Here is a 27,437-nt window from a genome sequence, read left to right on the forward strand (position 1 = left end):
CCCAATGCAACCTTTTAATTCCAAGCAGAGTCCTCCTCCCCAAGCATGATCACACACACACACAGTGGAAAGGGATGGCGGGGTCTGGGCAGGAACAAAACCCAGACCCGGGCAAAAAATATATATATAATTATATACACATATGTATTTGGAGAGAAGAAAAGCTGGGAGCGTGATTAAGGTGGGGTGTAGAGTTAGGTGAGGAAAGCAGCTAGGGGTGCCCCAATAAATTACATTCTTTAGAGAGCGTGGTGGGGGATGCACGGTGGGGGGCGGGGGTGGGACCTGGTAGCCAGGACTCTCAAGCCTGGCCTCTTGGTCCCATTCAAGGGAGCCCGAAGGCTTGGGTTCTGCCCCAGACCTGGGTGCTAGAAAGTAGCATTCTACCTGACTTTGCCTGGAGGCTGATGGTGGCCTGGGGGTCTGTATAGGCAACATCTCCACTCTAAGCCAAGGCTTCTGGGGAAGCCACAGGGCTGGAGCAAGAGCTTTGAAGCTTGGGGGTCGCAAAGAGCAGACAGGGCGAGCTGGAGGGCCAGGTGGCCTCCCTGCTGGAGGCTGAGCGCTGCTCCTGCTGGAGTCAGAGAGGCAGGAGGCTCAGGTGCAGGGCAACCTGTCCAAGGTGAGCTGCAGAGGAATGCTTGGATGCACACAGGGTCCTGGGGCTCTCTCTGCCTGCCTAGCTGCTTCCCACTCTCACCCGCATCCTCCTAGGTCCAAGGGTTCTCCCCACCCATTGGTCAGGACAGCAGCCAGGCCTGACTACCAAGTGCCATGTTCCTTTCTCATCACTCTCTTTTGGGGACCTTCCTGTGGGGGTAGGGGACAGGGAGAAGGTGCAAACATTAACTCTGTGTGTGCTGGAGTCCAGACTGGGTTTGTCCAGTGCAGTGAGGACCAGGGATGAGAGAGGTGAGAGCCCCCTGCTGGCTTATAATGGGGAAGGAAGTCCATGTCCCACAACCCCAACACTGCACAGGTCCTGCTTCCCCTTGACCTGGGCAGTGGAGCCAACCCCACCTCTGCCCCACTTCCATGCTCCCCGAGAGACGATGCTTTGGGATCCAGTGACCCCAGCTCCAGAGCTCAGAAGCAGGAGGGCCAAGGGTCAGTCATGGAGCAGGTGGGGGCCGTCAGAAGAGAGAGGCCTTTTTCTTGAGCTCGTTTCGCTTCCACAGAGCCAGCTTGCCAAACTCTTCGGGAGACATGGAAAATACCCTCGAGAAGTCCTCAGCCGACAGGTGCCTCTGTAAGGGGCACGCAGAGACCCAGCTCAGAGACGAGGCACAGCCCAGGGTGGGGCCGAGGGACGAAGGGGTGGCCCTCCCCACCGATGGGGCAGCCCCTCCCTACCCAGCACATTCCCTCTGCTCACCTCAAGCCTCATCCGATCCACACCTGGAGGCAACTTGGTCCGCCCCCTGTTGGTCACCACCAGCATTTCGTAAGGATAGATCTGGGGTGGGCGGGGAGGGGCCAGCATTAGGTTCATAGAGGTCCTTGTGAACGTAACCCCCTCAACTCCCCGGCCCCCTTATCAGCCCACAGGGGCCATGGGGCTCATGCCATCTTGCCGTCCAACTCCCCCAACTTCCCTGCTGCCCCTCCCATCATCAACCAGGTGGACCCCTGAGTGCATTCACTTCCCTGGCTTCTCCCCAAACTGGCCCGCCCCCAGGAGAGATGGTTCTATGCCCTGCCCACCCCATCCCCTGCCTCTGCCCCTGCCCCTCACCTTCTGCTCCAGCACACAGGGCAGGGAGTTCCCCCGGTCCATCCTCCCACTCTGGCCCTCTCCGTTCTGGGGAGACCAAAGCCGCAGTGAGCCAGAGTGGGGCAGCGAGACCTCCCCAGCCTTACCCTGGGCTTCTGCCATCCTCACCAGGCAACTCTGAGGCCCCACCCACCCTCCCCAACACTGCCAGTCTCCCTTCTGTCCGTGGCTCTGGCGCTCCATGTGTGTTCCCCTCCAGAAGGCACTCACCTGCAGGCCTGCGGGAGAGAACAGTCATTGTTCAGAGGCAGCTCTGAGGTCAGCAGGCCTCCAGACTGCCAGCTCAGCCTCACTGACCTGCACCCACAGAGCCCTGCGCACAACGCACGTGGGCTGACCCAGAAGCCTGCCTGAGCCCCCCTCCCAGCATCAGGTCATCCCTGCCTCTCACCTGGGCTTTCTGCCTCACTCCCAGACGGGCTGAAGTCCGTGGACTGTAGCTGGAGAGGACACAAAGGGATCAGAGGAAGCTGGCACATTCCACATCACCCCCCTTTACCGTAAGAGTCTGCCCGCGCCCCCAGGGTGCCCAGGTGGCGCAGTCCCTCACGGGCCCCCACATGCACACTCTCTCCGCACCGTCTACGGTCTCTGTTCCGGGACCTTACCCGGCTCAGGGTGGTCCTGCCGTAGGCTGGGAGGGAAGACGACTTAGACGTTCCTGCCTGCAAGGCTGGAAGAGAGCAGGAGGCCCGGGTTCAGTCCCTTTGATCTGACAGTTACTCCTGAGAGTCATTCCCTGGGCTGCCCTGCCTGGGCCAGGGCGATGAAGGGAGGACTTGGGGGAACCCAGTGGGCCCTTCCAGCTCCTGCACGTTACCTTCAGCAGGTGACATTGTGCCGGCGGCTCTGAACTGCCTCTCTCTACTGCCTTCCCTCTCCCTAAACAAAAGTGCCCAAAACACATTTGGGCCAAACACCTGAGTATGCACACTGATAGTCAGCTAATGATAGGCAATGAGGCTCACCATCATAAAATGAACCTCTGGAATACAAAAATAAACCTATAGTTTAGTCAAAATCAGATTATTACAATTTTATTTTGAGCAGTGTTAATCATCAAACTTCAAATGCTGGACATTTTAAAACAGAAGCAACAGCTTTCCCTGCACTGTCAGCGGCTGGACGGCGCCAGCAGCCACCGGACTTCACCCTCTCGTGACCAAATGTCACTTTCCGTTTGACATTTAATAATATCGCTAAGCTTTCAAGCACTGCAGATTATAGTTCAAGAAAACTGGCTTTCAGTAAGAGGCTTTCTTAGAAAGAGTCTTAGTTTGGGCTGCTGTCAAAATTCCTTCATCTCCAGTTATTATAAATTACTGGCATTCGATAGCAGCATTTTTGTTTAAAGGGTTAGCCTGGACAGACTCAATCAGGAAAAACTGTTTTCTTCAAGCATTCTATTTTTTTTTTTTTTGATGGAGGTACTGGGGATTGAACTCAGGACCCGATGCATGCTAAGCACATGCTCCACCACCGAGCTATACCCTCCCCTCTCCCAAACATTCTCATAAAATATGTTATTTGGAGGTATGCTGAGAACAAAATGTGTTTGGGACACCCTCTTTTTCTCCCTTAGTGCTTCTTATTTTTGTGTAGAAAACTGTCTGCTTTTATACCGTCATTCATGATGGAAGCACTTCACTTTTGTGGTAAGTATGTATTTCTTCTTTTCAAAAAATCTTTTCAAATCTTTTGTTAACACTTTTTTTTCTTGGTTTTCTTTTGGGGTGGGAGGGAGGTAATTACGTTTGTTTACTTAAATAAAAATTAGGTTTATTTACCCAGGACCTCGTGCATGCTGTGCACACACTACCACTGAGCCACACCCTCCCCACCCAAGTGATAAGTACACATTTCTGATAGAATTTCAACCTATAAAGCATATAAGGAGATTTTTCACTCCTAATTACTTCTAAAATGATTACTTATGTTTGAAAGTGACGATTTACTTCAATGTTAAGTCAAAATGATTTGCCTGTTCATCATTGATCAGGTTCAGATTGATCAGCTATGACCGTAACCTAGGCGACCATGCGGTCATCGATCCCATACAAGTTCAGGGGTGCCAACGGTGACGGCTACGCAGACATTTCGCTATGCAACTTTGCAAGGCCAAATGGAAGTTAAAGAGCCAGTTCTGCCTGACAAGCAAATCCTAGTAGAACACAGACTGTCTCCAACCTTTTGGGCATCTGTCTGCCTCATTCTTCAGGCCTTCACTGCATACTCCATATTCTCTAAAAAGACCTGTCATAACTCTTCCCACCCACACTGAAATGCCATCCTGGTGAAATATCATTTTGGTGACTCTGTGGATGTCCCAGCCACATATGAACCTTACGGTTCTTTGAGTCCCCCACCCTAGTGGCCCTCACCTCCACTCCACAGCAGGCAACCCCTTTGAACGGCAAGCCTCTGGACCTTGTTGTCCACAACTGCTTCACCTTGACACTTGAAACCTGGGGGTACCCCTTTGTGGCCATAGCACCCTTCTCTGTTTGCAGCTTCCCCCCAGCCTCATTCCCAGCACACCCGCTGGTCAATCTCGTGGGGACCTCCAGCGTCTTGATCCCCCGCTTCCCCCTGACCTTCAATCCGTGGTCAGGTACATAGCACTCAGTATCCACCCAGGGCTCCCTTCTTGCCCACAGGCTATGGAAAGAAGTCCACCCCATGGAGGTTAGCATCACACAGACCCCTCAGCCTTGTACCAGTTCCCTTTGCCTGCAGAAGCTCTTCCAAACCTTCACCCCTTTCACCAAGCCTCCCCCTCCACGTGCTCAGCAGACAGTCTCAGCTTCTAATGTGGCCTGTTCCCAGATCCAAGTCTCCAACTCTCTCAAGGCCAGCCTCCCACTTCCTGAGGCTGGGTCTCCTTCCCAACCTCCTCCCAGCCAACCCTCCAGGAGCTCGTAATGTGAGTGTTCGCCAAAGTACAGCCCTCTGCGCCCTGCCCTTCCCTCTCCTCTCTCTGCACAATCGGAATTCTTCTCACGGTCCCACCCCCAAACAGAAGCTGAAGACCCTGCCTGAGCCCTGACTCGTCCCTCAAGCTTCCGACTCAGTCAAACTCGGCTCCTACCCACATGCACTTAAAACCCAACACATCCCAAATCAGTCTCTTCATCTTCCTCCGAAACCTGCCTTTCTCATGATCTTAGCCCCAGGTTTGTTATCACCCAGCACCCGAGACAAAAATCCCAACCTGTCTCTCCCTCACCTCCCACATCCAAGCACCCACTAAATCCACTTGATTCTAGCTCCTACACAGATCTCCCTCGACTTACAATGGGGTCACATCCCGATAAACCCATCGTCAATCAAAAACGCATTTACTGCACCGAACCTACTGAGCATCAGAGCTCAGCCCAGCCTATCTTCAGCGTGCTTGGAACACTCTACATGAACCTACAGCTGGGCAGAATCACCTCTCACACAGCCGATTTTACAACAAAGCACTGAATATCTCATGTGACGTATTGAACGCTGTACTGAAAGTGAAAATAGAGTGGCAGTCTGGGTACAGAATGGTGTAAGCGTATCGGTTGATTCCCATCACGATGGTGTGGCTGATGGGAGCTGCGGCTCACTGCCCAGGCCCAGTAAGCATCCCAAGAGATGACTGTACCGCATATCCCTGGCCCAGGGAAAGGTCAAAATTCAAAACTGGATGCACAGTTTCTACTGAGTGCACATTGCTTTTGCACCATCATAAAGTCAAAAAATCATATGTTGAATCATTGTAAGTCAGGGACTATTTCTATACAATGTCTGAATATTTCTCATTCCCTTTTCTCTGGACCTACGTGTATTTTTAGCCCTTACCAGACTATTGCAAAGTGTGGTAGGCTGTCTCCAAAGATGGCCCACAACATTATCTCCCAGCCTGTGTGCCCTTGTGCAATTCCTCTCATCAAGTAGAATCTTTCCTCTCCCTTGAATCAGGGCGGCCCGGTGAGCTGCTCTGACCAGTAGGAGGCAGTAGAGGGATGCCCTGTGTCTTCCAAGGCCAGGCTGTTAGAGGCCCCGTAGATTCCAGTTTTGGGTTCTCAGATCTGCCTGTCCCCTCTCCAGCTGCCATGCTCTAAGGAAGCCCAGGCGAGCCTTGGTGATTAGTGGCATGGTACCAAAGCCCTGGCCACCGAACGGCACACTCTGTCCTGGGCAGTTCCAGGCTCCTGGAGGCCCTCTCTGCTGGCCAGGATGTTTGCTGCTCCTGGACTTTGCTCCCACACTGTCCCTGGGGTCTGCGGTGCCCTTCCCCCCACTCACTTTGTCTTGTCCTTCAAGACTTGGTTTAGCACCCCCAGCCCTTGAACCCCAGGCCCCATCACCATCCTCTCAAAGCACTCAAAGTGTGTCTCCCCTCTCACAGCATCCTTGCTGTACTGAAGCCCCAGTTCCCATGTCAGTTTCCCTGTGACCAGAAGCTAGTGGATGGCAAGACTGCAGTGTTTCATTCTTTATATCCCCGGGGCCCCGCACATGGCAGACACCCAATAAATGTTGGATAAATTAAACAAAGTTTGCTGATTCTGCTTTAGCTGGTACTACCCTTTGTCACCTAGTCCTGTTCCATGGCTGGTCCTCTTGCCCTAAGGAGAGGGTGAGCGCCTTGAGCCAGCCGTGGAATCTCCTACGCCTTTTATACCCCCAGTAGCCCAGTGCTGGGCATATGACACACAGACGCAGCAGACTATTCGATTCTGGCCTCAGGGCTTGGCCAGGCAATTCTGAGCCCCCTCGGTGGCACTCACCGGTATGAAAGGGTGTCCGATCAGGCAGAGAGCGGGTTTTCCTCCGGATAGGCAATGACTTTTCCATCTCTTCTTTCAAGATCATCTTTCCCAAGTTGGAAGTAACCTGGGGAGGGAGAACGGAAGATGGAGCCCAAGTTTCGATACTCATTTCTCAACTCCAAGAGGTTCAGGGTTGGGTCTGCCACAGGCAGGAGTGGGGACAGAGCTCCTGGGGGCTGGGTCATCCCTGGAGCCCAGGGAGCCTGTCCTTCTGGTCAGAAGCTCCAGCACATTGGGTCTGGCCACTCTCAAGAGCCAGGAGTCAGAGCTGCTGGGAGTAAGTCTGCCCCCGGGCCTCCCCATCCCAGGTCACTGTGTCCCACAAGCCCATGCCACCATCAGTGGCCGGTCCATGACTCCCTGCACCCTCCCTCCTCCTGGGGAGGCCTCTTCTCCCTTCTCCTCCTCCCATGAACTACTCAGCTGGCTGCAGCCTGGCACCGGCGGGGCCGCCTTTTGGCGCTAATGGTAAGTGACATTCCCCCAAAGCAACATGGAGTCCTTGTGTCCCTTCAGGAGCAGCAGCCTGAAATCCTGGTAAAGAAGGGGAATCTGTCATGTGCTCTTCAGACCTGAACCCACGTGGATCAGAATGGAATTTTGTCCCCAGGGTGACCCCAGGAAGTGGATGGGGTAGCTAGACACTACCTTACTGAGCTCCTCTCTCTGGCGCTCCCTGAGAGCCTTCATCTCATCCCCGGAGTCATCCTCCTCCTCCTCTTCCTCCTCCTCTGCCCCCCTCCTTTCGGCCTTCCGCTTCCTCCACTCCGTCTCTGGGAAACACGGGTAAAAGCGGGCATGTTAGCCAGTCAGCCACTTGCTCAGCAAGCATCTGTCAGTGGCTACTTTGTGCACGTCCGGGGGCTGCACCTTGAAGGGAATGTTACAAATTATTACAATAAAATAAAAACCACGTGTTCTCGCCTTGCAGCAAAGCTGTGTGGGCAACACAAGCTCACAGGACTTAAATTCACTGGCAACCAAGACCTGGTCTTGTTTCTCTTTCTCTTTCCAGAGCTCCCATCACAGAGCCTGGGACACAGTAGAAGTCTGGCCAATGTCCGTTGAAGGGGGGACATGATGAACAGAAAGCAAGGGAAAGACTAACAAGTAGGGCCACTTACACCAAGAGCAATGGGAATGCAGGAGATGGGGGAGCAGGAGGCTGGAGGGTTCGTGCAGGTGGTGGGGGTGGGGCGTGATGGGTTCCCCGGGCTTCAACAGGGCCTATGAGGTGGTGTCTGGGCCTCCCCCTCTCTTCTCCAGCAGCTTCTCCTACCCACAACGGCCAGTGACGGGGGGCATGGCCAGTAGTCCGTCTCGATCTTGGCTGGCTGGTTGGGGTCGGGAGGCTGGGCTGCCGGGAACTTGGATGACTCGATGATGAGGTCCTCGATGAGGTGCTTGCTCTGAGGGCTGCCGCCCGTGGGCTCTATGGGGGAGGTCAGGGTCAGCCTGGGCACACCTCGCCCTGGAGGCCACCTCCCACCCCCAGCCCCCAACTCCCTCAGCTCTCCCCCTTTACACGTGTGAGATCGTGGACGTAAAAGCAACACGCAAGGCCAAGCACACGTGGCTTTCCTGCTGTTGCAAACATCTCCTCCCCTCCCCCTCCCCGCCCTCAGCACAGCCTCTCAGCACAGCGGTGGGGGGGTGGCTCAGGTCAGTCAGGGGACCCCTCACCTCTCTGCCTGTAGATGGGTGGCTTCTTGTAGATGTTAGAATCTGGGTGGGTGGTCTCTGTGGAGAGGGAGCAAGAGTGGATGAGAAGGAAGATTTGTTGTGGTGGGGAGGCTGGGTCAGTGAAGAGAACGGAGACAAATGGATTGGGAGAAGGTAGGAAATTGATGGGCTCCTTCTAAGAGCCAAGACAGAAACGGAGATCCTGGAACTGTCCTTCAAAGATCGGGATTTTTAGCACTTTTCTGTTTGGGTGGGAGGGAAGACGTAGCGGGGCCCACCATCTCTAGGAACTCTGATTGGGGTCCTGGTATCAGGGCATCTGGCCTGTTCTGTTGTGAGTGTATACCCCAGAGAGTGGGGGACTAAGAGTAAGGGGCTTGGGCTCCTGAAGGGGAAAAAAAGGCCCCAGGGCAATGATGCGGCCATGCTGGCAGTAAAACCTACCAGGATGGTGGAAATGGGGCAGGCTGGTCCGGGGGGTCCCAGTGGTTCTTGGGGCTGAAGCCTGAGAGATGGTTCCAGGGGACCGGCTGTCTGCCCACACCTGTAGAGCAAAAGTGCCATTCACTGCAGCTCCCAGTCCCCCCTCCCCCCCTCCCCCATCTCTGTCCTCCCACCCTCAGAGCCCACACACCCCCAAACCCAGGGTACAGGAAGGCTGTCCAAGGACTCGACCTGCTGGTGATGCCTGACCCAGGAGAAAGGATTATATGAGAATCTGGGTCAGACACAGATGGACCAGAGCTAGCCAGTGTCAGGATGAGGCCCACTGATTCCATCACCCTCTGCGCAGTGGACGTGTTGTAGGGGCAGGGGTTGTGCCCTGTCAAGGCAGGGCTGGGCAAATGTCAGGTGCAGGGAGACTCACCTCAGGGGATGGAGGGGGAGATGTGGATTTGGGTGACAGCGAGCGCTGTGAATGGAGAGGAGGCTGGTCAGAGCCACAGGGGTAATGATTAAGCCCTAGTCCCTAGGACCCCAGATGGGTCACTTCACCCTCCACCCAACTCTGCACTGCCCAGCCAGTTTCTGAGCACCTGATCTCTCTCAGTCCTTGCCAGCTCCCAGGGCTGGCGCCTCATCCTCTCTCTACCGGGCAGGGTCCTAAGCCTTTCCCTAGGACGCATGAAGAAGCCGAAGAAGCCACAGATCTGGGAGCAGAGTGCACATGCTCCTTAGTCCAGCTGAAGGTGGCTATGGCCCTGACCTCAGAGCCGGGCAGCGAGGGGAAGGCACAAGACCCACAACATCCAGGATGGAGTCGGGCCCCTCACTGGGCTCTGAAGTCTCCCCATGGCCTAGCCCCATCTCACGCTCAGCCACGATACTACCCCTTTCTCCAGAATGGTTTATTACAGAGTACCTGGCCTATGTTTTCTCGTGCACTTGACTACCTGGTGAGGCAGACGGGTAGAGGCACCACTTCCATTTTACAGGAGGGGAAACTGAGACCACACTGCCACGCAGGTCACACTCAGCTAGGACTTCTGGCCTCCTAGTTCAGTGCTCCTGAGGGCTTTCCACAAATTTCCTGTCTGCCCCACTCCCATCTCTTTCCTACATGACCCACCTCTCCTGCTGCCGTTCAGACATGGCCTCCCATGCTCTCTACCTGGAGCTAGCCTTGGGCCTCCAGCCAGCTCTCCACGAATACTCAGTTCATCAGCTGACTAATTGATTTCTGTGCATAGTTTCTTTTTTTGTTTTGGAGTCTGGCCTCCAGGAAAGAAAGCATGAGAGGGATTCTGCATCCCACCCAGGGACAGCTAGGGGAGTCCTTCCCCCACGACCCGTCCAAGAGGACCCTCCCACCCTTACCTCCCGGCTTCTGGGCAGCTCCACGTGTTCCAAGAGAGAATAGGTAAAGTGGGGCTCGTAGATCATGAGGTCAGGCCTCTCGATGTCCAGGATGGCCTTGTCCTTGGGGATGGCAGCCAAGTCTTTGTAGGCCAGCACCTGGTTGTCCATCTTGGCCTGAAGGGAAAGGGTATGAATGGAACCGGGGTGCCAAATCCTCACCTACAATACGGGCCTTACAAGCCAGACTTGAAACTTCTTAGGAAGATAATGGGCATTTGTTTTAGATGTCAGCTCTTACAAGTTAATACTTCTCTTACTTTCATTTTAAGGGTTTAGAGAGTCACCTTAAGATGACAGTCCTTCACCTAGCACTTTAGATACGAGACAGGACAGGACCAGCAGAAGCAGGTGTGCAGAACCTTCTCTGGCTCTGGGGTTCTCTCTGCCTGCCAGCCCTGGCAGGACCGTCATCAGGGAGGCTCAGAGTGAAGCTGTCCAGCGGTGAATGCGTCCCCTCCCCTTCCCTCCTCCCAGCCTGAGGGTGCTGGTGGCCGAGAGGTACTCACCGCGATGCTGGAGGGAGAGCCTGGAACACTGGAGCCTCGGGAGGAGCTGACGCTCCCAGGGGAGGTAAGTGGTTGCTGGGGAGAGCGAGAAGGCGGGCGGGTGGGAATGTGCGTGTGTGCCAGGGCCGGGCCAGAGGGAGGGGGCGGGGACAGGGGAGGACTTCCCTAGGCCTCTGGGGCCCCGGGGTGCGGCGCCGCGGGCAACCACCAGGTGGCACCCTCGACTCCCGACGTGACCCTCCGGGGGGAGCCTGGCCCCCACCGCGTGCCCCACCCCGGCACCCTACTGCCCAGGGTGGGTGCAGCCTTGCGCACCTTCTGCAGCCGTTCCATGCAGCAGGGAGCTGGCCGGTCGGATCACTCGCGGAGCCCTGTGCGCGAGGGGAGACGACAGGGCGTCAGGCTCTGCCGGGCTCCTGGGCGCTGTGCGCTCGGGGCCGCGAGAACAGAAAGGGCGCTCCCCCGGCCTGTAGCGTCCTCATCCCTCGGTGACTCTCCACGCTGCTGGCCGAGCGCAGAGCCTGGAAGGGGAGGGAGAACGTGCCAGCCGGGTCTGTCAGGCCCCGCGATCTCAGAGGGCGGGGGTGAGGGCAGCCCCCTATGGCCCCTCGTGGCTCCGGGGAGCGGGGATCAGGCTTTCCATTGACTCAGCCCTGGGGAAAGCGAGCTCGCGTGCAGGCCCACGGGATGGGAAAGTGGAATAGCTGCACTTGTTTTTGAGCCATTGTTCTCTGGCTGGAAAGGAAATGACGGCAGGGGTCAGCCGTTCCCGGGCAGCCTCCACATCCACGCTTCGTCACACCTGCCCTGCTGGGGCTGCGGGTCAGTTTCAGGCCCAGGTTCTCACTCCCCTCGGCCTCTGCCATGGCCTCTCCCTGGCTCTGTGCTGGTGCCCTCGCTCCCTTCCCTCTCCATCTGCTGTCTACGGTGCCACCCATCTCTCATAGGGCAGGAAGTCTCACAGAGGTAGTAATAACACCAGGTGGCCACACGGGGAGGAGAGGACCGAGAGAAGCCATCTTGGTGGGAAGCGGTCAGGTCTGGGGGCTGCTGCTCTGCCCTGGGTGGGTTCCAACCCCAGTGGAGAAGGGAGGGGCGGCTGGAGGGAGCCACATCCCCTCGTGCCTGTAACTGCATGGCAATCTCACTTGCAGGCATTCCGTAAAGCACCTTGGGGCTGAGGCCACATCCCAGCTCCTCACTGTCTTCTCAGAATGCCGTGCAGAGGCTACCCTCTGAAGTGCTACTTTGCTGCAAGTCAGCGCCCCCTGGTCCAGCAGGAAGGCCTCCCCGCTGGCACCTGCTCCCTCCTTGTTCCTATAGGGAGTTGGGTCCGGTCTGCTGCAGTAGATTATGAGTTCCCTGGGGCCACAGCCCAGGTCTCCTTCCTCAGTAACTCCTTTAGCAATCCTCCCATCCTCCCTACACACCCCAGGACTGGACATACAATAACCATTCAATCAATAAACGCCTGGCTGAGTTTCCAGTGTGATAGTGGCAGGGGGACAGTCTTTCCATCTGCTGGCAATAAGCCATAGAGTGAAGAGAGCTGATGGCTACAGAAGATACAAGGAAGAGGCAGCAATAATGTAGTGGTTAAGAGCATGGACTCTGGACTGGAGTGCCTGGGGGAGAACACAGACTCTGCTACTCAGAAGCTGTGTGACCACGGGCAAGTTACTTACCCTCTCTGTGCCCCACGTGTCTCATCTGTAAAATGGAAGATAGTCATAGTACCTGTGTCATAGGGTTGCTCTGATTATTAGGGAAGTTACAACATGTGAAGTGTTTAAAACATTATAAAGTGTATGTAGAGTGTTAAATATTATTATTTCGATCTCCCCAAGGACTGATGAACTAGTAGCCATTCATTGCCAGAGAGGGTCATGAAAGACCGAGGTCACTGGTGCTTCCAATCTCGTTACCTGTTACTTTGTATCCCGCCAGTTTTCTGCTCACTGTTTCTCCACCACCAAACCGCCTACTCGCCCCTCCAAGCAGCCCTCACGCCTGCTCTCCCGCTTTTGCGCATGCCCTTGCACTATGCTCGTCTCCCAGATCCCATCCATCCTTTAAGGGCCATCCTAAACCTTCCTGCTCTGGGGGGGGGGTCTCTCCTATTATTCCAGTCCTCACTGATAAACTCTTCTCTGAATTCCAGTGGGACTTAAAAAGGGAACCCTGTAACTCAGCCCTTCATTATATGTTGCCTGACATGTTTTTTCATTATGATTGCTAACTTCTGGAGGGCAAAACCAATAATAATAGCTATCATTTTTTGAATGCTCATGCTGGGCACTTTGGTAAGCACTTTACGAGGATTGCTTTGTTTTAACTTCACACCCCCCCTCAACATCTTTATAAGGTAGACCCATTTTACAGATGAGAAAACTGAGGCTCAGAGGTTAAAAACTTGTCCAGAGTCGTGGAGGTGAAAATGACTGGGTCTTCAGCACTAGCATGGTTCATAGTACCTACCTACTACCGTGTCAGGTTCACTGTGGACATAGACTAGCATTTGCCACATTTCTCAAGTCTTTTTGGAATTCTAGAGCCAAGGCTTCTCCAAGATGAGACTCTGGCCATCAGAGTCACACGAGGTATTTGGTGCCCATGGAAAGGCTCCATTCCAGAGCTTCAATCCTTCTCTTCTTTTCTTAACATTCATTTTTGTAACGCTTTTAACTAGGTGTCTGAGAACCACAATAAACATACTCAAAGAGTTGTTAGCTCTGTTTCATCCTCTTTCGTCTTTACTTTGGTAACACACATTGTCAAACTAGCTATGTACTTGGCTTAGCCCTAGAGGCACATATCCATCCATCCATTCATTCACCCACTCACCCATCTACCCACCCACCTACCCACCCATCCATCCACACACTCATAATACATCCACCCACCCAGTCATGTATTGTTTTACCCATCCATTCACCAAATACTTTCTGAGCACTTATTCTGCAATGACCACAGAGCAACACGCTGTGGTTAAGTCTTACGGAGAACAGAAAGAAGAGTCAAAGAAGCTAAGCTGCCCCTCCAGAAATGAGGCCATGTATGTAGATAACACCCATGCAAAGAGGAAAATCACATGTGCCAGATAAGATAGTATAAGGAGCCATGAGAGGTCACGGGAAAGAGGGATCACTCCTGCTGGGGTGTCAAGAGGGGAAAATAAAAAAAGGTCTCTTAGAGGAGGAGATGTTTGAGGTAGACCTTGAAAGATGCCCAGTTTGAGAGCATGAACAAACTCAAAAAGCGATCCTTGAAAGGGACATCAGCATGAGTGAAAGTGGAGACTGGGGGAAGCACTGGGTCAGTCTGCGGACAGCAAATATGGCTGCATCGTGGGGCTCAGCCAGTGAGATAGGTTTGAGGCAGGAAGCTGGGGACCAGACTGGAGAGAACTTGAATTCAGATTAGGGAATTCTGATTGTAATTGGTGGGCAACTAGGGCTATGGAACGCTTAGAAAGTTTTTAAAACAAAGAACTGATGGATCCGAGCAGTGCTTTGGGAAAATGGATCTGGCTGCAGCCTTAGACATGGATGGGACAGATTTGTGAGGGTCTAGACTTGGGCACCGGGCTGAAGATGGAAAGGGTGTGAAGTGGGAGGAATCCTGGAGGCAGAATGTGCAAACCAGGACTTGATCTGGAGACTCTGCAGGGGAGGAGCAGGTTGCAATGACGGGAGAAGGGGAAGCAAAGAGTTCACTTTTTGCCAGGTTGAGGGTTAGGTGGGAGCAGTAGGTGAACAGGGGGCAGGTCAGAAATAGATCTGTGAGGCAGCTGAGCTAGAGGTGGTAGGTAGTCTGCACATGAGGTTGCCAGCGGAGAAAGAAGGTCAAAAACAGCTCCTGGGAAACACATAGGCACTGGAAGAAAAAAAGAGCTGGAGATGGCATGACAGGGGGTGGGGATGAGGAAGACTAGATGGCCAATTCCTTGAGGGGCTGAGAGTGTATCTAGTGACTCTGTATTTTCAGCAAAGGGCCTACTACAAAGTTAGTCTGCGATAAATATTGAGAGAAAGGATGGAGGGGGGAGGAGGGAGGGGCTGAGAAAGAACGTCCCGAAGCCAAGAGTCCATCGCCCAGAGAAGGCGAGACATGTGGAAAGGAGTGACAGTTGGCCAGTTTGGATGTCAAGGCCTGGTGGCCTCTGAGAACATTTGCAGAGCAAGAGTGAGGGCTCCTTGTCAGGGATGGGGGGCTGGGAGGGCTGGCCAGGTCACACAGGCAGGGGAAGGTGCACATCTAAGAAGTGTGACATAGGGCAGGAGGTTGGCTAGGAGAGTAACTCTGGAGGAGGTGAGCTGGGCTGAAGGTTTTTCAGGAAAGTGGAGACTTGAACACATTTGTAGGCAGTGCAGAGGGAAGAGGAGAGAGAAACTGTGGCTGCAGGACATGGGGGAGGGAGCAAGATCCCAGCAGGGGAGAGCGATGGCATCCAGGCCCAAGTGAAGGACTGCCTTTGGGAGGAAAGCACCAGCTTCCCTGAAAAGAGAGGAAAGGGGAAGGTGGGAACTGCAATCCAGGGGATATTAGAGGTGGCTGATGGCAATCGGGGGCTTCAGGTTTCCCAGGTAAAGTGAGAGCTAAGGTCATCTGCAGCCCTCACAGGTGGGTTAGGCCGAGGCAGAAGAGAGCAGAAAGGTTTGGGAGGGTCTCGGTGGGGACTGTGGACGGCTGAGCAGGCCAGAGAGAACTGAGAGCTTCCACGTGTTCTGGAGCCTCGGGCTGAACCTGGGGGTGGCCCAGGCTCCCTCCCCTTGAACACAAGCTACCAGTGGGTTTCGAGTGGGGCAGTGACCGCCTATCAGAGTAGTCACTGCCCAGGGAGAGAGGGGAGGGGTCTACGGTCACGCACTGAGTTCTACACTCACACGAGCACAAACACTGTCCCAAGGGCGCAGCCACACGGTTCAGAAAAATGACGTCTCTGCTCTGTCCCATGTCCCACCCCCACACCCCGCCTTCTTCTCCACAGCCTCCTGCCCATCCCCTGGGCTGGGTCTCCTCGCCTTCTGCCCTGAGCCACATTCCTTCAGGAACCTGCACACCAGCGCTTGATGTGTTACAAAGCAAGCTCAGAAAATTCTTCACGTGTTACCCTTCCAGGGACAATAATTTGCATTTTAATTTGGGGCTAACCTTAAGGAGTGAAGATCTGGTGAAATTTTAAGCCAGCAGGGAAAATGTTTTGGGGTGCAGTAGAGGGGGTGTGTGTGTGTGTGTGTGTGTGTGTGTGTGTGTGTGTGTGTGTGTGTGTGTGTGTGTGTGTGTGTGTGTGTGTGTGTGTGTGTGTGTGTGTGTGTGTGTGTGTGTGTGTGTGTGTGTGTGTGTGTGTGTGTGTGTGTGTGTGTCACGCCCGCGACCGTTTACTCCGCCCACGCGTAGCCCCGCCTCCAAAGCGCATTTCCGCGCAGGTCCGCGCCGGCTCTCCCCGCCCTCACCGCGCGTGCTCCCGCCCTCACCCCCTCTCCCATTGGAGCACGCCCATGGTCTTTGCACTTGCGCTCCCGGGTCCCGGCCACCTCCCGTGGACAGACCCAGAGGGCAGGCTGCAGCAGGAAGGGAGGGCGCAATGGGAGGAAAGGGAAAGGGCCCAGGTGGCGGAAGGGCCATCTCAGCTGCCTCGCGGTTCCTCGTCCTTCCATCTCCGCCCCACCCTCCCCCAGCTGTGCAGTCGCGCCTTATCTGAGCCCCCAGCCCGGCCCCGCCTCACACCGCCCGCCCCGTCTCTATGGCAACTAGAGCCGCTCAGTCCGGGCCGGGCCGGGTGATAAGGCCCGCCCCCCATCCTCGCGGGCGCCCGCTCCAGGTAGGGGCTGAGCCCGCTGTCGCTCCCTGGACTTGTGGAAATGAAGGCTCCACCAGTAGAACCACAGCCCGGGGTCCTCTAGTCCAGCTTCCCCTCCTGTTCTAAGCCAATCACCACTTGCTCTGACCAGGGACTTTCACCCATCCTCTCTGGCTTCACACAAGCCCACATCTTCTCTATTTAGAACTGGGGCAAATGTAGCTGAGAAATTGACTTGCCAAAGAGGCACCCCCTCAACCAAGTACAAGCCGCGCTGGAATTCCTACCCAGGCATGTCTCAGGTCAAAGCCAATGAATGCTTTTTTCAATGGGTCCCCAAAGACCCAACTTCAATCTGAACTTGGGGTCCCGTATGCTAACCTTATGCAGTGGAGCCACCAGAATCCTACTTGCTGGCCTGTGGACAAGGAGCAGAGAGACTGGAGGATTAGGGCTCTGTGCCCCAGGGCAGGGTCAAGCTAGGCTGGAGGCTGACGGTGCAGATGGTAAATGAGTTACGAAATGGGTGAACTGTCCCCGTGGGCTGGGGTCAGGTGGGCAGGGGTTCTGCCGCTCTCCGTTTTCTCCAGTTTCATTCACCGTGTGCTTGCCGGCCTCAACCCCTCAGGATCTCTCCAAGCTTCCTCCAGATCCCTCCTTGCTCCTTCTGCTTTCCATTCCCTTTTTCTTTCCTTTCTTCATCTTTCTTCCCTTGGCTCTGTTTCCCTTTCACCCTCTCCCCCTCCCAGCCCCACCCCCGCAGTTACTGTGGCAACAACTCAATGCCAGAAATAAAGGCAGGATCCAGCTAGGTCACCAGTTCCCAAAACAGCATCCCAGGGTGGAGAGGGGAAGGGCGGGAGGGAGCAGACCCGCCCAACAGGGGAGGCCCCAGGCGTACTCTGAGGGTGGGGTCTACGTGTGCAAGGGGAGGGGGCACCCACGATTGCCCAAAAAATTGCCCTGCTCCTGGCCAGTGGTTCATCTGAACGTCCCTCACCTCTGCCAAGCCTGCGCCTTTTCTAAAGCTGGTGAAGCACCCACTCCCTCCTCTTCTCTCATTTTTTCCTGCTCCGCTCGCCCCCATTTTTTTTAACGTTTTTTATTGATTTATAATCATTTTACAATGTTGTGTCAAATTCCAGTGTAGAGCACAATTTTCCAGTTATACATGAACATATATATATTCATTGTCACATTTTTTTCTCTGTGAGCTACCATAAGATCTTGTATATATTTCCCTGTGCTATACAGTATAATCTTGTTTATCTATTCTACATTTTGAAATACCAGTCTATCCCTTCCCATCCCCCGCCCCCCACTCGCCCCCGTTTTTAAGCCCTGTTCTATCTGCTAGGTCTAGGGTTGGCATTCCTCTAATGTCAACACTGAACAGCGCCCTCTCACACTCTGGTGAAGCATCAGGCAGGGGCAGGTGGGCCCAGAACCTGGGTCCGGGGTTGGGAACCCACTTACTCAAGGCTCTGCTCCCCCTTTGCTTCTGATGACAGCAGAACCTACCGGGCCAGGCGCCCCCGATCCTCCCTTCCTCCTCCACACAAATATGCATCTAGTCTTCTGGTTTCTCTTAGATCTTGGGTTTTTTACCCTCTCTCTGCACGCCACCCCGCCCCCGCCGCCGCAAGAGGCCCCTCTTTCTGTGTCCTGGCCCCCACCAGCCCCTCAGACTTTCTTGGTCCTTAGCTTGTTCCTGGCCTCTATTTATAGCTGGTCCTTTTGGCAGGTTGTGGTGTCACTTGTACAAGCTGGACTGATAGGGCTCGGCGAGATGCACAGAGACTGCCTCCCAAACTCAGCTTTCTGAGCCTTGGGGGCATCCCTAGTCTGGTCTTTACACACACACATGGGCTCTGAAAGAGGAACTCCTCAGACCTGCACCCCCAGGTGGACAGCCTGGTGCAGGTGTTAGGCACTTGGCCCTGGCAAGGCCGGCAGCACAGAGGCAAGACACACCCGTGGGCACAGGCCCTTCACCCACAGAGGCAGAAGAGCCTCCGCTGAAACACAGTTGCAGAACGCATGCATCCTGCTTGCAAGATCACGCCCGCACTCTCCCAGCCAGGCCCCCACAAGCTGACACACAGTGCCTCTGACACCCACTCACACCACCCACCGATCCTCCCCTTGGCTCCCGTTCTCCACGCTCACAGCCACCCGCACCACGTGCTACACCCCCTCCCCAAGCTGTGCACGTGGACGGCAATGCACCAGAACCCCCGTTTACCCATCCCGTGGGGGCGTCCCGTGCCCCCTCCCTTCCCAAAGTGAGACCGCCTGACTTCTTGTAGACCAGTCCCCGCTCCCCTGACTCTTGCACCCTGGCAATACAGTCCTCTGGGAAGGAAACACCTGGTGCATCTGCCCGGGAAAGGGTTCTTGGCCTGCTAGGCCAAGGGTGGGGGAGAGCCAGCAAGGGGGCCTGCGTGTCTGCTCAGCCCCCAGCCCCTTCAGGCCCTTCAACGGCCTGCACCAGGAGAGCACCGCGGTCAGACCTGCAGCCACGCCCTGCCGCCCAGCCTCATTCTGCATCTGGCCAGCTAGGAGCTAGAAGGGGGCTCTTCACGTCCCTACCCGCAAGAAGCACACCCCACACCAACAGCATTCAGGCTTCTGAGTGAACTGCTCCCCCCTCAAGAGCATCTGTGGCGTGGTGGCAATCCCCCCCCACCGGGTCATTCAGCAAAGAAGGAACAGATCCCCACCTAGTCCGGCACCCCACCCCCACCGCCCCATCAGCGCAGCTAGGTGGAGGGGCACTGAGTGGCAGCATGGAACACCCCAGCCCCTCTTCCCCAAATCAGAAGGGGGTTGGATCAGATCAAACCCAGCTAGGGCCAGCCGCCCAGACCCATTCTCCCACTGAACGAGGGGCCACAGCTGACCCCTCCCCAGGGGGTCCCTGCCACCCGCTAGAGCCTCGCTCCCAGGCAGGTGTTGTGGCCAAAGTGCCCACAGAGGGGAAGAGAGGCGGGAGACCCCGCCACCTACCTCTTCCCAGACAGTGTGGCCCAGATGGTGAGGCCCCGCGGCGGGGACAGGGGCGGACGCAGATCCCGGGGCTGCGGCTTTCCCTCAGAGCCCAGGTAACCGGCGGCTCTTCCAGGAACCCAGCGTGCTTTCCCGGAGCACAAATAACAGGAAAAAAGCCGGCTTGCGGTGGGTGGGCGGGGAGCCGGCGAAGGAGGGGACCTACCCTTCTGGGCGCCCACCCCCTCGCCCCCACGCCGCTTCTCCGCAAGCCTGGCGCTCGATGCCCGGGCCGATCCCCGGGCGGGCGTGTGCGCTGGTGGGCAGTCCCGGCGGGCGGCGGGCGGGCCGCCGGCTCCCCCCGCCCCCCCCCCACCTCCCGCTGATAGCGTGTGGCCGCCGGCCCGAGGGTGTGTGTTTGTGTCTGTTCTTCCACCTCGCTCGCCGCAGCTCAATCCATTTCAAACAAGAGGAGCATTAACCGGGCATCATGACGAAGCAGAATCGGAAGCGGACTCGGCGGCGAGCCGCTGGCCTTTTCCCCTTTCCCACGCCCACCCCCACCCTTGCAACACTCCCGCTCACACACACTGCCCCTGGAGCCTCCTAGACGAGCAGAGTTTGAGTAAGAGGGGAGGGGTCTCCACTGATAACAGAGGGGTGACGACAGCTGGTTTCTCCAAGCACCTGCATCTCCCACTCATCACCTAACAGCAGGCCCAGAGGCCTCTGGGGTCCCTGCCTCCCCGGGGTGCTAAAGCGCATAGGTGGCCAGGGGCAGGGGTGTGGGCTGGATGCCAGGATTGGTTAGCCAAGGATTAACCCTCTCCAGGGGAGCGATGAAGGAGAGGATTCAAAAAATCAAGTCCTCAGCCCAAGAGACTGGGCTGGCCTTTCAGTAACTCGAACCCCTGGGAACTGCAACAGAGCACAGGCCTGTCGAGTGGGAAGGACCCCATCTCTCTCCCAGGGCAGCGTCTTCAAAAGAGAACTTCTTGCTAGGTGATGCCCAGGTCCCAGCACAGAACCATGGGGATGTGCCTTCCCAGTCTCTAGGAAAACCTCCACCCCTCCAGGTACCTGTCATTGACCTTTTGGTTCCCTCTGGGCTCAGAGCAGAGCCTGATTCACTTGTGCCCCGCGGGGGCAGGGGAGGGAGCCCAGCCAGCTGACCCTGGCCGTGACCCTGGCCTCCTCTCCACCTCCGCCAGACTTGCCTACCTAGGCAGCCCTTGCTGTTGCCCTGGTAACCGCTGCCCACAGCCGGTCAGCTGATGGTATCAGCTGTCGTTGGGAAAATCTAGAATCTGGGGAGGGGGCTCTGGGGTATCTGAATGGAAAAATCACAGGGGGAGGGTCTTGAGGGGACAAGTGAGAGTGTGTCCTGGGACCTCTTTCTCAAAGAGAAAAGGAGAGAAGGGGACAGGGAGGGACAGGAAGGGAGGGATGTGTCTGGGTTAATGGAGAACAGAGAAGAGTGACTCCTGAAGGATGGGCTCCAGAGAGAGAGGAGAAATGAAGAAGGCAGGTGGCTGAGTGGCTGGGGAAGAGGGGAAAAGATCCCGGCTTAGCTGCTGGATGTGTGGTGGAGGCCCTGTGGAAAGGTACTAGAAAGCCTGAAGGTGGAGGAGAAACAGGCTCCACTGATCCATGAGAAAAAGGCCAGGAGGTGATGCAGGAGAGGGTGCGTGTTTGATGTGGCCAGAGGGGCCAGAGTCTTGGTGGAGGGGGCAAGACAACCAGCTGGGCCTCTCAGCTTTCTGTCCCTTCAGCTTCACCCTTGCTGCCCTGGCCCCACCCGAGTCCTGCGCAGCCTCCCTCCCCAACTCTAGGAGACGAAGTGCCAGGTAGCCCTTCAGAATTCCTGATTTTTCCCAAGACTTCAGTTCCTTTCCTGCTTTCACACGCCCCCCCTCGCCCCTCCACAGACCCTATCGTAGATTTGCCTTCCGGTGCAAGGGTCCCCAGAGGTAGGGCTGGAATGAGTGAGCTGTCGCTGAGGACAGTATTCAGAGGCCTGGAATGAGGTGGCTCAGGAGGAATGGGTGGGAGTTGCTGGGCAGGGAGGAGGGGAGCATTCTCAGGGAAAAGAGCACACAGGATGGAGTGAGGGGGGAAGCCAAGAGGAAAGGGCAGTGGCGGGGAGGGGAAGGTTCTCCCGTACCTTCAAGGACCTGGGGTGTGGGGCAGGAGCACGGCCACTTCCTCAGTGACATACACCTCCATCCCTCGGCGCATCTCCTCTCCGCCTCCCGTTGCCAAGACAACCTGCCGGCTCAGCTGAGGAGGCAGCAGCGGCAGGGAGGGGGGAGGAGGCAGCTGTGGCTCCTACTGCCTCTTCTTCAGTGATGGAGGGAGGGGGCCTCAGTGCTGGGGTGGGGGTGGGGGAGATTCGGGAGCCAGGGGCCCCCCACTGAGCCCCACCACCCTCCCCTTTCCTCTCTTTCCATAAGCCTCTGGGATTGTCTCTGAGAGTAGCCTCAGGAGAACCCTAATTCAGGGTGAGATAGCAGGTCGGTCTTGGGGAGTGAGGCAGCACTGGGCCATGGCCCCCATTCCAGAAAGCTCAGTGTGGAGTTGGGAGGAGTGATAGGAACAAGGGAGGGATGGCTTATGTTGGAGGGTCAGAGAGGCGTCTGGCAGGAAGCAGAGGTCTTGGGCATGGCTGGACCCAGAAGTCTCCCTGCCCCCGCCTCTGCTGTCTCTGAGCCCCTCCTCCCAGCCCCAAACCCTCTCATTCCCCTGATCTAGAGGAAGGTCAGAGCCTGGGACCGTGCTCTTTTGATCCCATAAGGCCCATTCCCACTGCCCCTCACTCCGTAGGAATGTTTCTCCACGGGGCGGGCAAACACCTTGGGCAGAAGAGTCTCCCTTAGCTGGCTGGCCCCAGAACCAGGGCAATCGCAGAGTTAGGGCTCCCTCTGTCGACCTGAGGCTTGGTGGCTGTCAAGGTCATTCTGTGCTGAGCGATCCTGAGATATATGTATGTGTGTGTGTGTGTGTGTGTGTGTTGGGGGGGGGGTTGGGAGGGCACAGCCAGGCCAGAATACCCTTCCCTCACCTCCCAGGCTCTGTCCCCATCTGCCTCACCTGATGGGGAGACTTGCTCTGTCTCCAGCCCCAGCCTCCTGGGAAGGCCCCAGACTTTTCAAGGCCAGCTGAACGGCCGAGTCTTCCCCCACTGCTTGCCTGCCTCCCCATCAGGCTGGGAGGAGAGAGTAGGCAGGATCTTCCCCCCAAAAGCAGGCAATGCTGAGCAGCAGGAGTGTGCGAGCCTCAGCCCAAGGGCGGGCGTCCTGGACGCCGCTCAGTCCTGCTCCGCAGCTGCTAGTAGGAAGAGCGTACCTTTAGGCTCAGGAGTGTCTTGAGGCCTTAAGGATAAGCATTTGCATCCACAACAGGGGGCTGAGGCTTCTGCCCCTCTCAGGCCGGTGGTCCCAGGCCCAGGATACCTAGTTCTTGGCTCCTTTCCCCAGCAAGGTCACGGGTGCCAGATGCCCCGACTGGACACCAGCCCTGCCGCCTGCCCCCCTCCCCAAGGCCTGGGCAGTAGGTTTCTCTGTCCTCTCTCTGTCTCACTCCAGTGCCCCTTGCCCCGCCCCGTGCACTGACCTGCCGGAGAGGAGGTCTAAACATTAACTCCTGGAGAGGCTGGCTAGGGCACCTGGGCACCTAAGAAGGGACAGTGACAGAGAACTGGGCCAGCAGAACAAAAGAAGGGACAAGGGCCTTCAAGTGAGCCTTTCTCATCAGAGTTTGGACACCATATCCCCTCACTCTGAGCACTGGACTTTCTGTCTCCCCGATGCCAGAGCCTCAGCCCCCAGCAGCTGCACCAAACCAGCCTCTCCCCCAAACCCTGACCCCACAACTGCACCTGGTCACTCCCCTTCTCCAAACCCCTCACTGTTTCCTCCCTGTCACAGCCTAGAGACCAAACTCTCCAAAATGTGACCCAATCCTTTCCTGCCACTTCTCAACACAAACTTTCAGTTCTAGCCAAACCTATCAACTGCTCACCTTCCCCCAGAACAAACCTCATTATTTTCCTGCCTCAAAGCCCTTCTTCTCATGCTGCTTTCATTCTCAATATTCCCCCCTTTCTGGGTCTTCTCTGCTAACGGAAATCCTGCTCCTTCTTCAAGATCACACAAATCTCAGCTCCCTGACCCAGTACCCTCACCCCAGGTACATCCTGGAACCCACCGTGCCTGGTAGAAGAGTGGAGAACATCCCAGTTGAGGTATTAAAGACAGGCGAGAATCTGGACTGTGATGCTCACTGCTGCCACTATGGGTGAGTTAACATCTCTGAGTCTAAGCTGCCACACATGACAGGGGAATAATCTCAGCCCCTAAATGAGGGGTGCCATGTGAGCACACCTGAGTGCTGCCTGGCACATCCTCGGAGCTTGGTACGCATCACTGTCCTTATTTCCAATAGTTCTTAACTCCCCTTTCATTCTTTGGGGATGTACCAAATGCTGCTTTGCTGTCTTAGGGGTAAAAGATTTCTGAAAGTCCACAAAAGACCTGCCTTTTAATGAGTTTCTCCCTTCAGTTAAATTTCAAGTGTCTTGAGAGCTTGTTAGGGGATGACACACTATCGTGTCCATCTTTTTTATTAACTGAAGTGCTAGCAGAGTGGTCATATGTTGTAAGGAATATATAAATATTTGGACTAACTGTTTAGGTCTCCCCGCTGCCCAAATCCACCTAAGGCTGGACTAGGGCAGGATTCTGGCTTCTCATTCTGCCTCCAACTTAAGGGACTGCATGGTGCTAGGCCAATGGCCAGTGACTTCTTTCTGGGCCTTCAGTTGGTGTATTGCCTCATTATATACTTACTCTGTATAATGTACCATGCCGGGTAGGATGGGAGAGGCAAAGACTGACTAGTTCTACACCTGAGGCACTTGCTGTCCAGCAGAACCATGACAGGAGCATCAACAAGTTCTGGACAAGCCATGATATGTGCCCCAAGGCAAGAGCAGGTCAGTGGCTGGAGGGACTGGGGCAGCGGAGAGGGCCACTGCCCCCGGGAGAGTGAGGAGTGGATGTGGAGCCGATGGCTGCATTCTGGAGAAGGGCATGCTAGGCGGTGGGCATCTCAGTGAGCAAAGACGGGCACAGTGTGCCTGTGGGTGGTAAGGGGTGCAGTTTTGCCAGCGTTTTGAAGGGGATCCGGAGGGATAGGGCTGGGAGGGGGGCCTGGGCAGGGCTGGGCAGGGTCTTGAAAGCCATGCTAAGGAGTCTGCTAGTGATGGCATGACGTGGGCAGAGCTGTGGTTTATGGTAAGGTGAGCTGAACAAACCGTGATGTCCTGGAGTGTGTGTGTGTGTGTGTGTGTGTGTGTGTGTGTGTGTGTGTGTGTGATCAGAAGGCAGAGAGACCACTGGAAAGCTACTGCAGTCACTGGGACAGATCCCAGTGAGGTCTGGCCATGGTGCAGGGCTCCAGATTTGGAGGAGAAAGCAGTTGTTTATAAAGGGGATGGTAGTTGAGATGCAGGTTTGCTCAGAGAGACAGGAAGAATAGAGAGAGAAGAGAATGGCAGAAATCTCAGGGCATGTTTCTGTGGAGAGGAGCCAGGAAACAGAAGGAAGAACACTCCTAGGGCAGGTGAGAAGGGTAAGAGTTTCAGGGACAAGTGGTCTTCCAAGGTGCCCAGGGATGTGAGGCTGAGGATGGGTGACTGGGAAGTCACCGCCAGCGGAGCCCGAGGGACAGGGTTGAACAGAGTGACATAAGTAGGAGCCACTCGCTTGGACATGAGTGGGCTTTCCCCGTGCGCGTCCTGCTTCGGCTCCCCTCTGCCTCATCTGGCTGTTTGGAGGACAGGACAAAGCAGGGGTGATCAGTATGCAGGCTGTTCTTAGCTGGAGTTTTTGGGAATGCTGAACAGGCACAGGATTTGAGGCATGCCACCGCCCTCCACCTGTCACACTGTCCCTGAGATGGATGCGTTCATCTTCCCCCACGTCTTCCTGCGCTGTGTCCATCCCCATCTGCACACCTGCTTAGAGCCTTGGGGCACCCAGAAGCAAGCAGGGTTGCTGTAGCCAGCTGCCGGCTGTCTGAGGTCCCCTGGGAAGCCTCCTTCCCACCACAGGCACAGACAGATCCTTTAAATCACCCCTGAGGCCCCATTATTAGAGACCCATCCCTTTGCCTTCTTCCTTTCAGCACCTTGAAACCATCTCCAGGTAGGAGGGAATGAGCTGGACAGACTTCCCCAGAGCACAAGAGGCCCCCTGAGTGTGGAGCCTGGACTCGGCAGAGGCACGAAAAGCTGGGGTGAGACAGCTCGGAGGTCCACACCGGGGACTCAAGGCCACAGGCGGGCATCAGACCGGCCAGGCTCAGGCTGGCTCAGGCTAGGACGCTCTCTGAGACAGCACAGGCCTCCAAAGCTGCCTTCCTCCCTCACCCTTCCCCATGCTCTGTCCCTCCCTGCCAGGTCTCACCTCAAAAAGCAAGAAAGGAAACAGTGAGGGCTTTCTGGAGCCGGCCCCCAGAGGCCTGTCTGTGCTGGGGAGGTCAAAGAGAGGGTGGGAGGGGCCGGAGAAAGGCAGAGAAGAAAGCAGAGGCGAGACAAAGGGCCCCGTCCACCTTTGAAGCTGTCTCTAACCCCAGCCAGGGAGGGGTGGGGGTGGGCCTGAGAGCCCGGCTAGGGGGAGGCAGTCTAGAGTTTTAAAGAATGTCTCAAATTCCTGCGGAAATCAGAGGGATTGTAAGAGCACCCCCTCGCCAGCTACCTCCTTCCCAGCCCCCTCCCCCGGCCCCCAAGTCCAGTCCTCCACACCTGGGGGCCCCAACCCTTTATCCTCAGGTAATTGCTGGGCGTGGCCTGTGCCTCGAAAATCCCATTGAACTCGCCAGTTATCAGCTGTGGCTCCAGACCACCCTCCCTACACACCCCCCAGAAAACGGCCCCCAGCACGTTTCCCGCAGTCTTCGCCGGGATTAAGACCCTTTGTGACTGGGCCGGGGGGAGACGAAAAAGCAACCTGATGAAAAGCAATTATGACAAGCTGGAGGGAGAATGGCCCGCGGCCCGGAGCCCTCCCTCTTGGCCGTGCAGTCTAAACTGCCCGGAACTGGGGGTGTCAGGCTGGGGTCCAGTCCTCACCCAGGGAGCGGTGAGTGACCCCGCACCTCCATCAGCTTGGACAACGCCTCGCTCACCCCCCTTTTGGACTAGACCAGCCCCCTCTCCCCGTTCTTTTCTTATTTGTGGGCCGCTGTTGGGAGAAGTGGGGAGAAGGGGTGTCTTTCTTCCCCTTTCTTCTCTCTCCAGAATCCCTCTCCCCAACATTTTCTCAGAAAGGCGAGGGAGGGGAAACTGAGGCCGGGCGTCCATCCGCAGAAGGGAGGGCTCAGTGAGGCGTTCACCGCGAAAAGCAGAGGAGGGGGCGCTGCCGGGAAGGGCCTCCCCCTGAACAAGATGAAAAGCCACGGCAAAGGAGGAAAGAGGCGGGTTTTATGGCCTCTTAGTTCCACTCCCTAAATGCACACCTGGAGGCGTCTGGAAAGCCCACCAGAGGCGCTCTGGGCGGGGAAGGGGGGCCGAGGACCGCCCCTCGCCCTGCCCGCCCCCACCGCCACCCCCAGGACGCCGCCTCTAATCGCGACCACCGCACCCCCCCCCCACCAAGGTGCGGCCCCCGCCCCGCCCCCCGCGGGGACCTGGGCGCTGGGGACACACTCTCGCCCTCCCTCCGCTTCCGCCCGGCCTCCTCTCCTCCCCCACCCGACCTCCTCACCGGAAAAAAGCAATCTGGCTCCCGGCGAGGAGGCTGCAGCGCCCGCGGCCGCCCGGCCCGGCCGCGGAGGCTCGGGCCGGCCCCGGGACTGGGGCTCCTGCGCCCCCGCAGGTAGCACGGGACGCGCGGTGCCGCCAGGAAACCCGAGCCCGCGGAGGAGGGGCGCGCCCCGGGCCGCCAGCCGCCCGCGGGGAGCGGAGGTGCGGGGCCTGCCCGGCCACCCCTTCCCGGCTTCCCCTGCCCCGTGCCCTC

The 27,437-nt window shown here is 56.5% G+C and overlaps 1 protein-coding gene across 14 annotated transcripts; it reads right to left on the bottom strand.

The window, feature by feature from the left end:
* DMTN (dematin actin binding protein) lies at positions 1-27,435 on the bottom strand. Of its 14 annotated transcripts, none has more exons than XM_074355710.1 (15): positions 27,186-27,435; positions 10,944-10,999; positions 10,629-10,703; positions 10,081-10,236; positions 9,131-9,175; positions 8,707-8,806; positions 8,263-8,319; positions 7,859-8,011; positions 7,228-7,352; positions 6,538-6,643; positions 2,383-2,447; positions 2,166-2,214; positions 1,736-1,992; positions 1,376-1,456; positions 69-1,247 (listed from the first exon to the last, which is right to left on the bottom strand). In XM_074355710.1, exons 2-15 carry the CDS (start codon positions 10,959-10,961, stop codon positions 1,134-1,136), a joined length of 1,401 nt encoding a protein of 466 aa, XP_074211811.1. In that variant the 5' UTR covers positions 10,962-10,999; positions 27,186-27,435; the 3' UTR covers positions 69-1,133. The 14 variants fall into 14 exon arrangements, with proteins under 14 accessions (XP_074211816.1, XP_074211818.1, XP_074211817.1 ...); XM_074355704.1 differs by having other exon boundaries at positions 10,944-11,149; XM_074355711.1 differs by lacking the exon at positions 27,186-27,435 and adding an exon at positions 22,765-22,996.
* Between the last annotated feature and the right edge of the window lie 2 nt (positions 27,436-27,437).

This window comes from Camelus bactrianus, chromosome 31, assembly GCF_048773025.1.
Source record: "Camelus bactrianus isolate YW-2024 breed Bactrian camel chromosome 31, ASM4877302v1, whole genome shotgun sequence".
NCBI lineage: Eukaryota > Metazoa > Chordata > Mammalia > Artiodactyla > Camelidae > Camelus > Camelus bactrianus.

Bases quoted from the DNA above. Each gene is read 5' to 3' on its own strand.
- DMTN (XM_074355710.1), bottom strand. The intron at 8,320-8,706 runs GTAGGTTTTACT...CCCTCTCCACAG, and splicing joins GCCCCATTTCCACCATCCTG to AGACCACCCACCCAGATTCT. The intron at 1,993-2,165 runs GTGAGAGGCAGG...TCTCTCCCGCAG, and splicing joins GAGTGAGGCAGAAAGCCCAG to GCCTGCAGGTGAGTGCCTTC.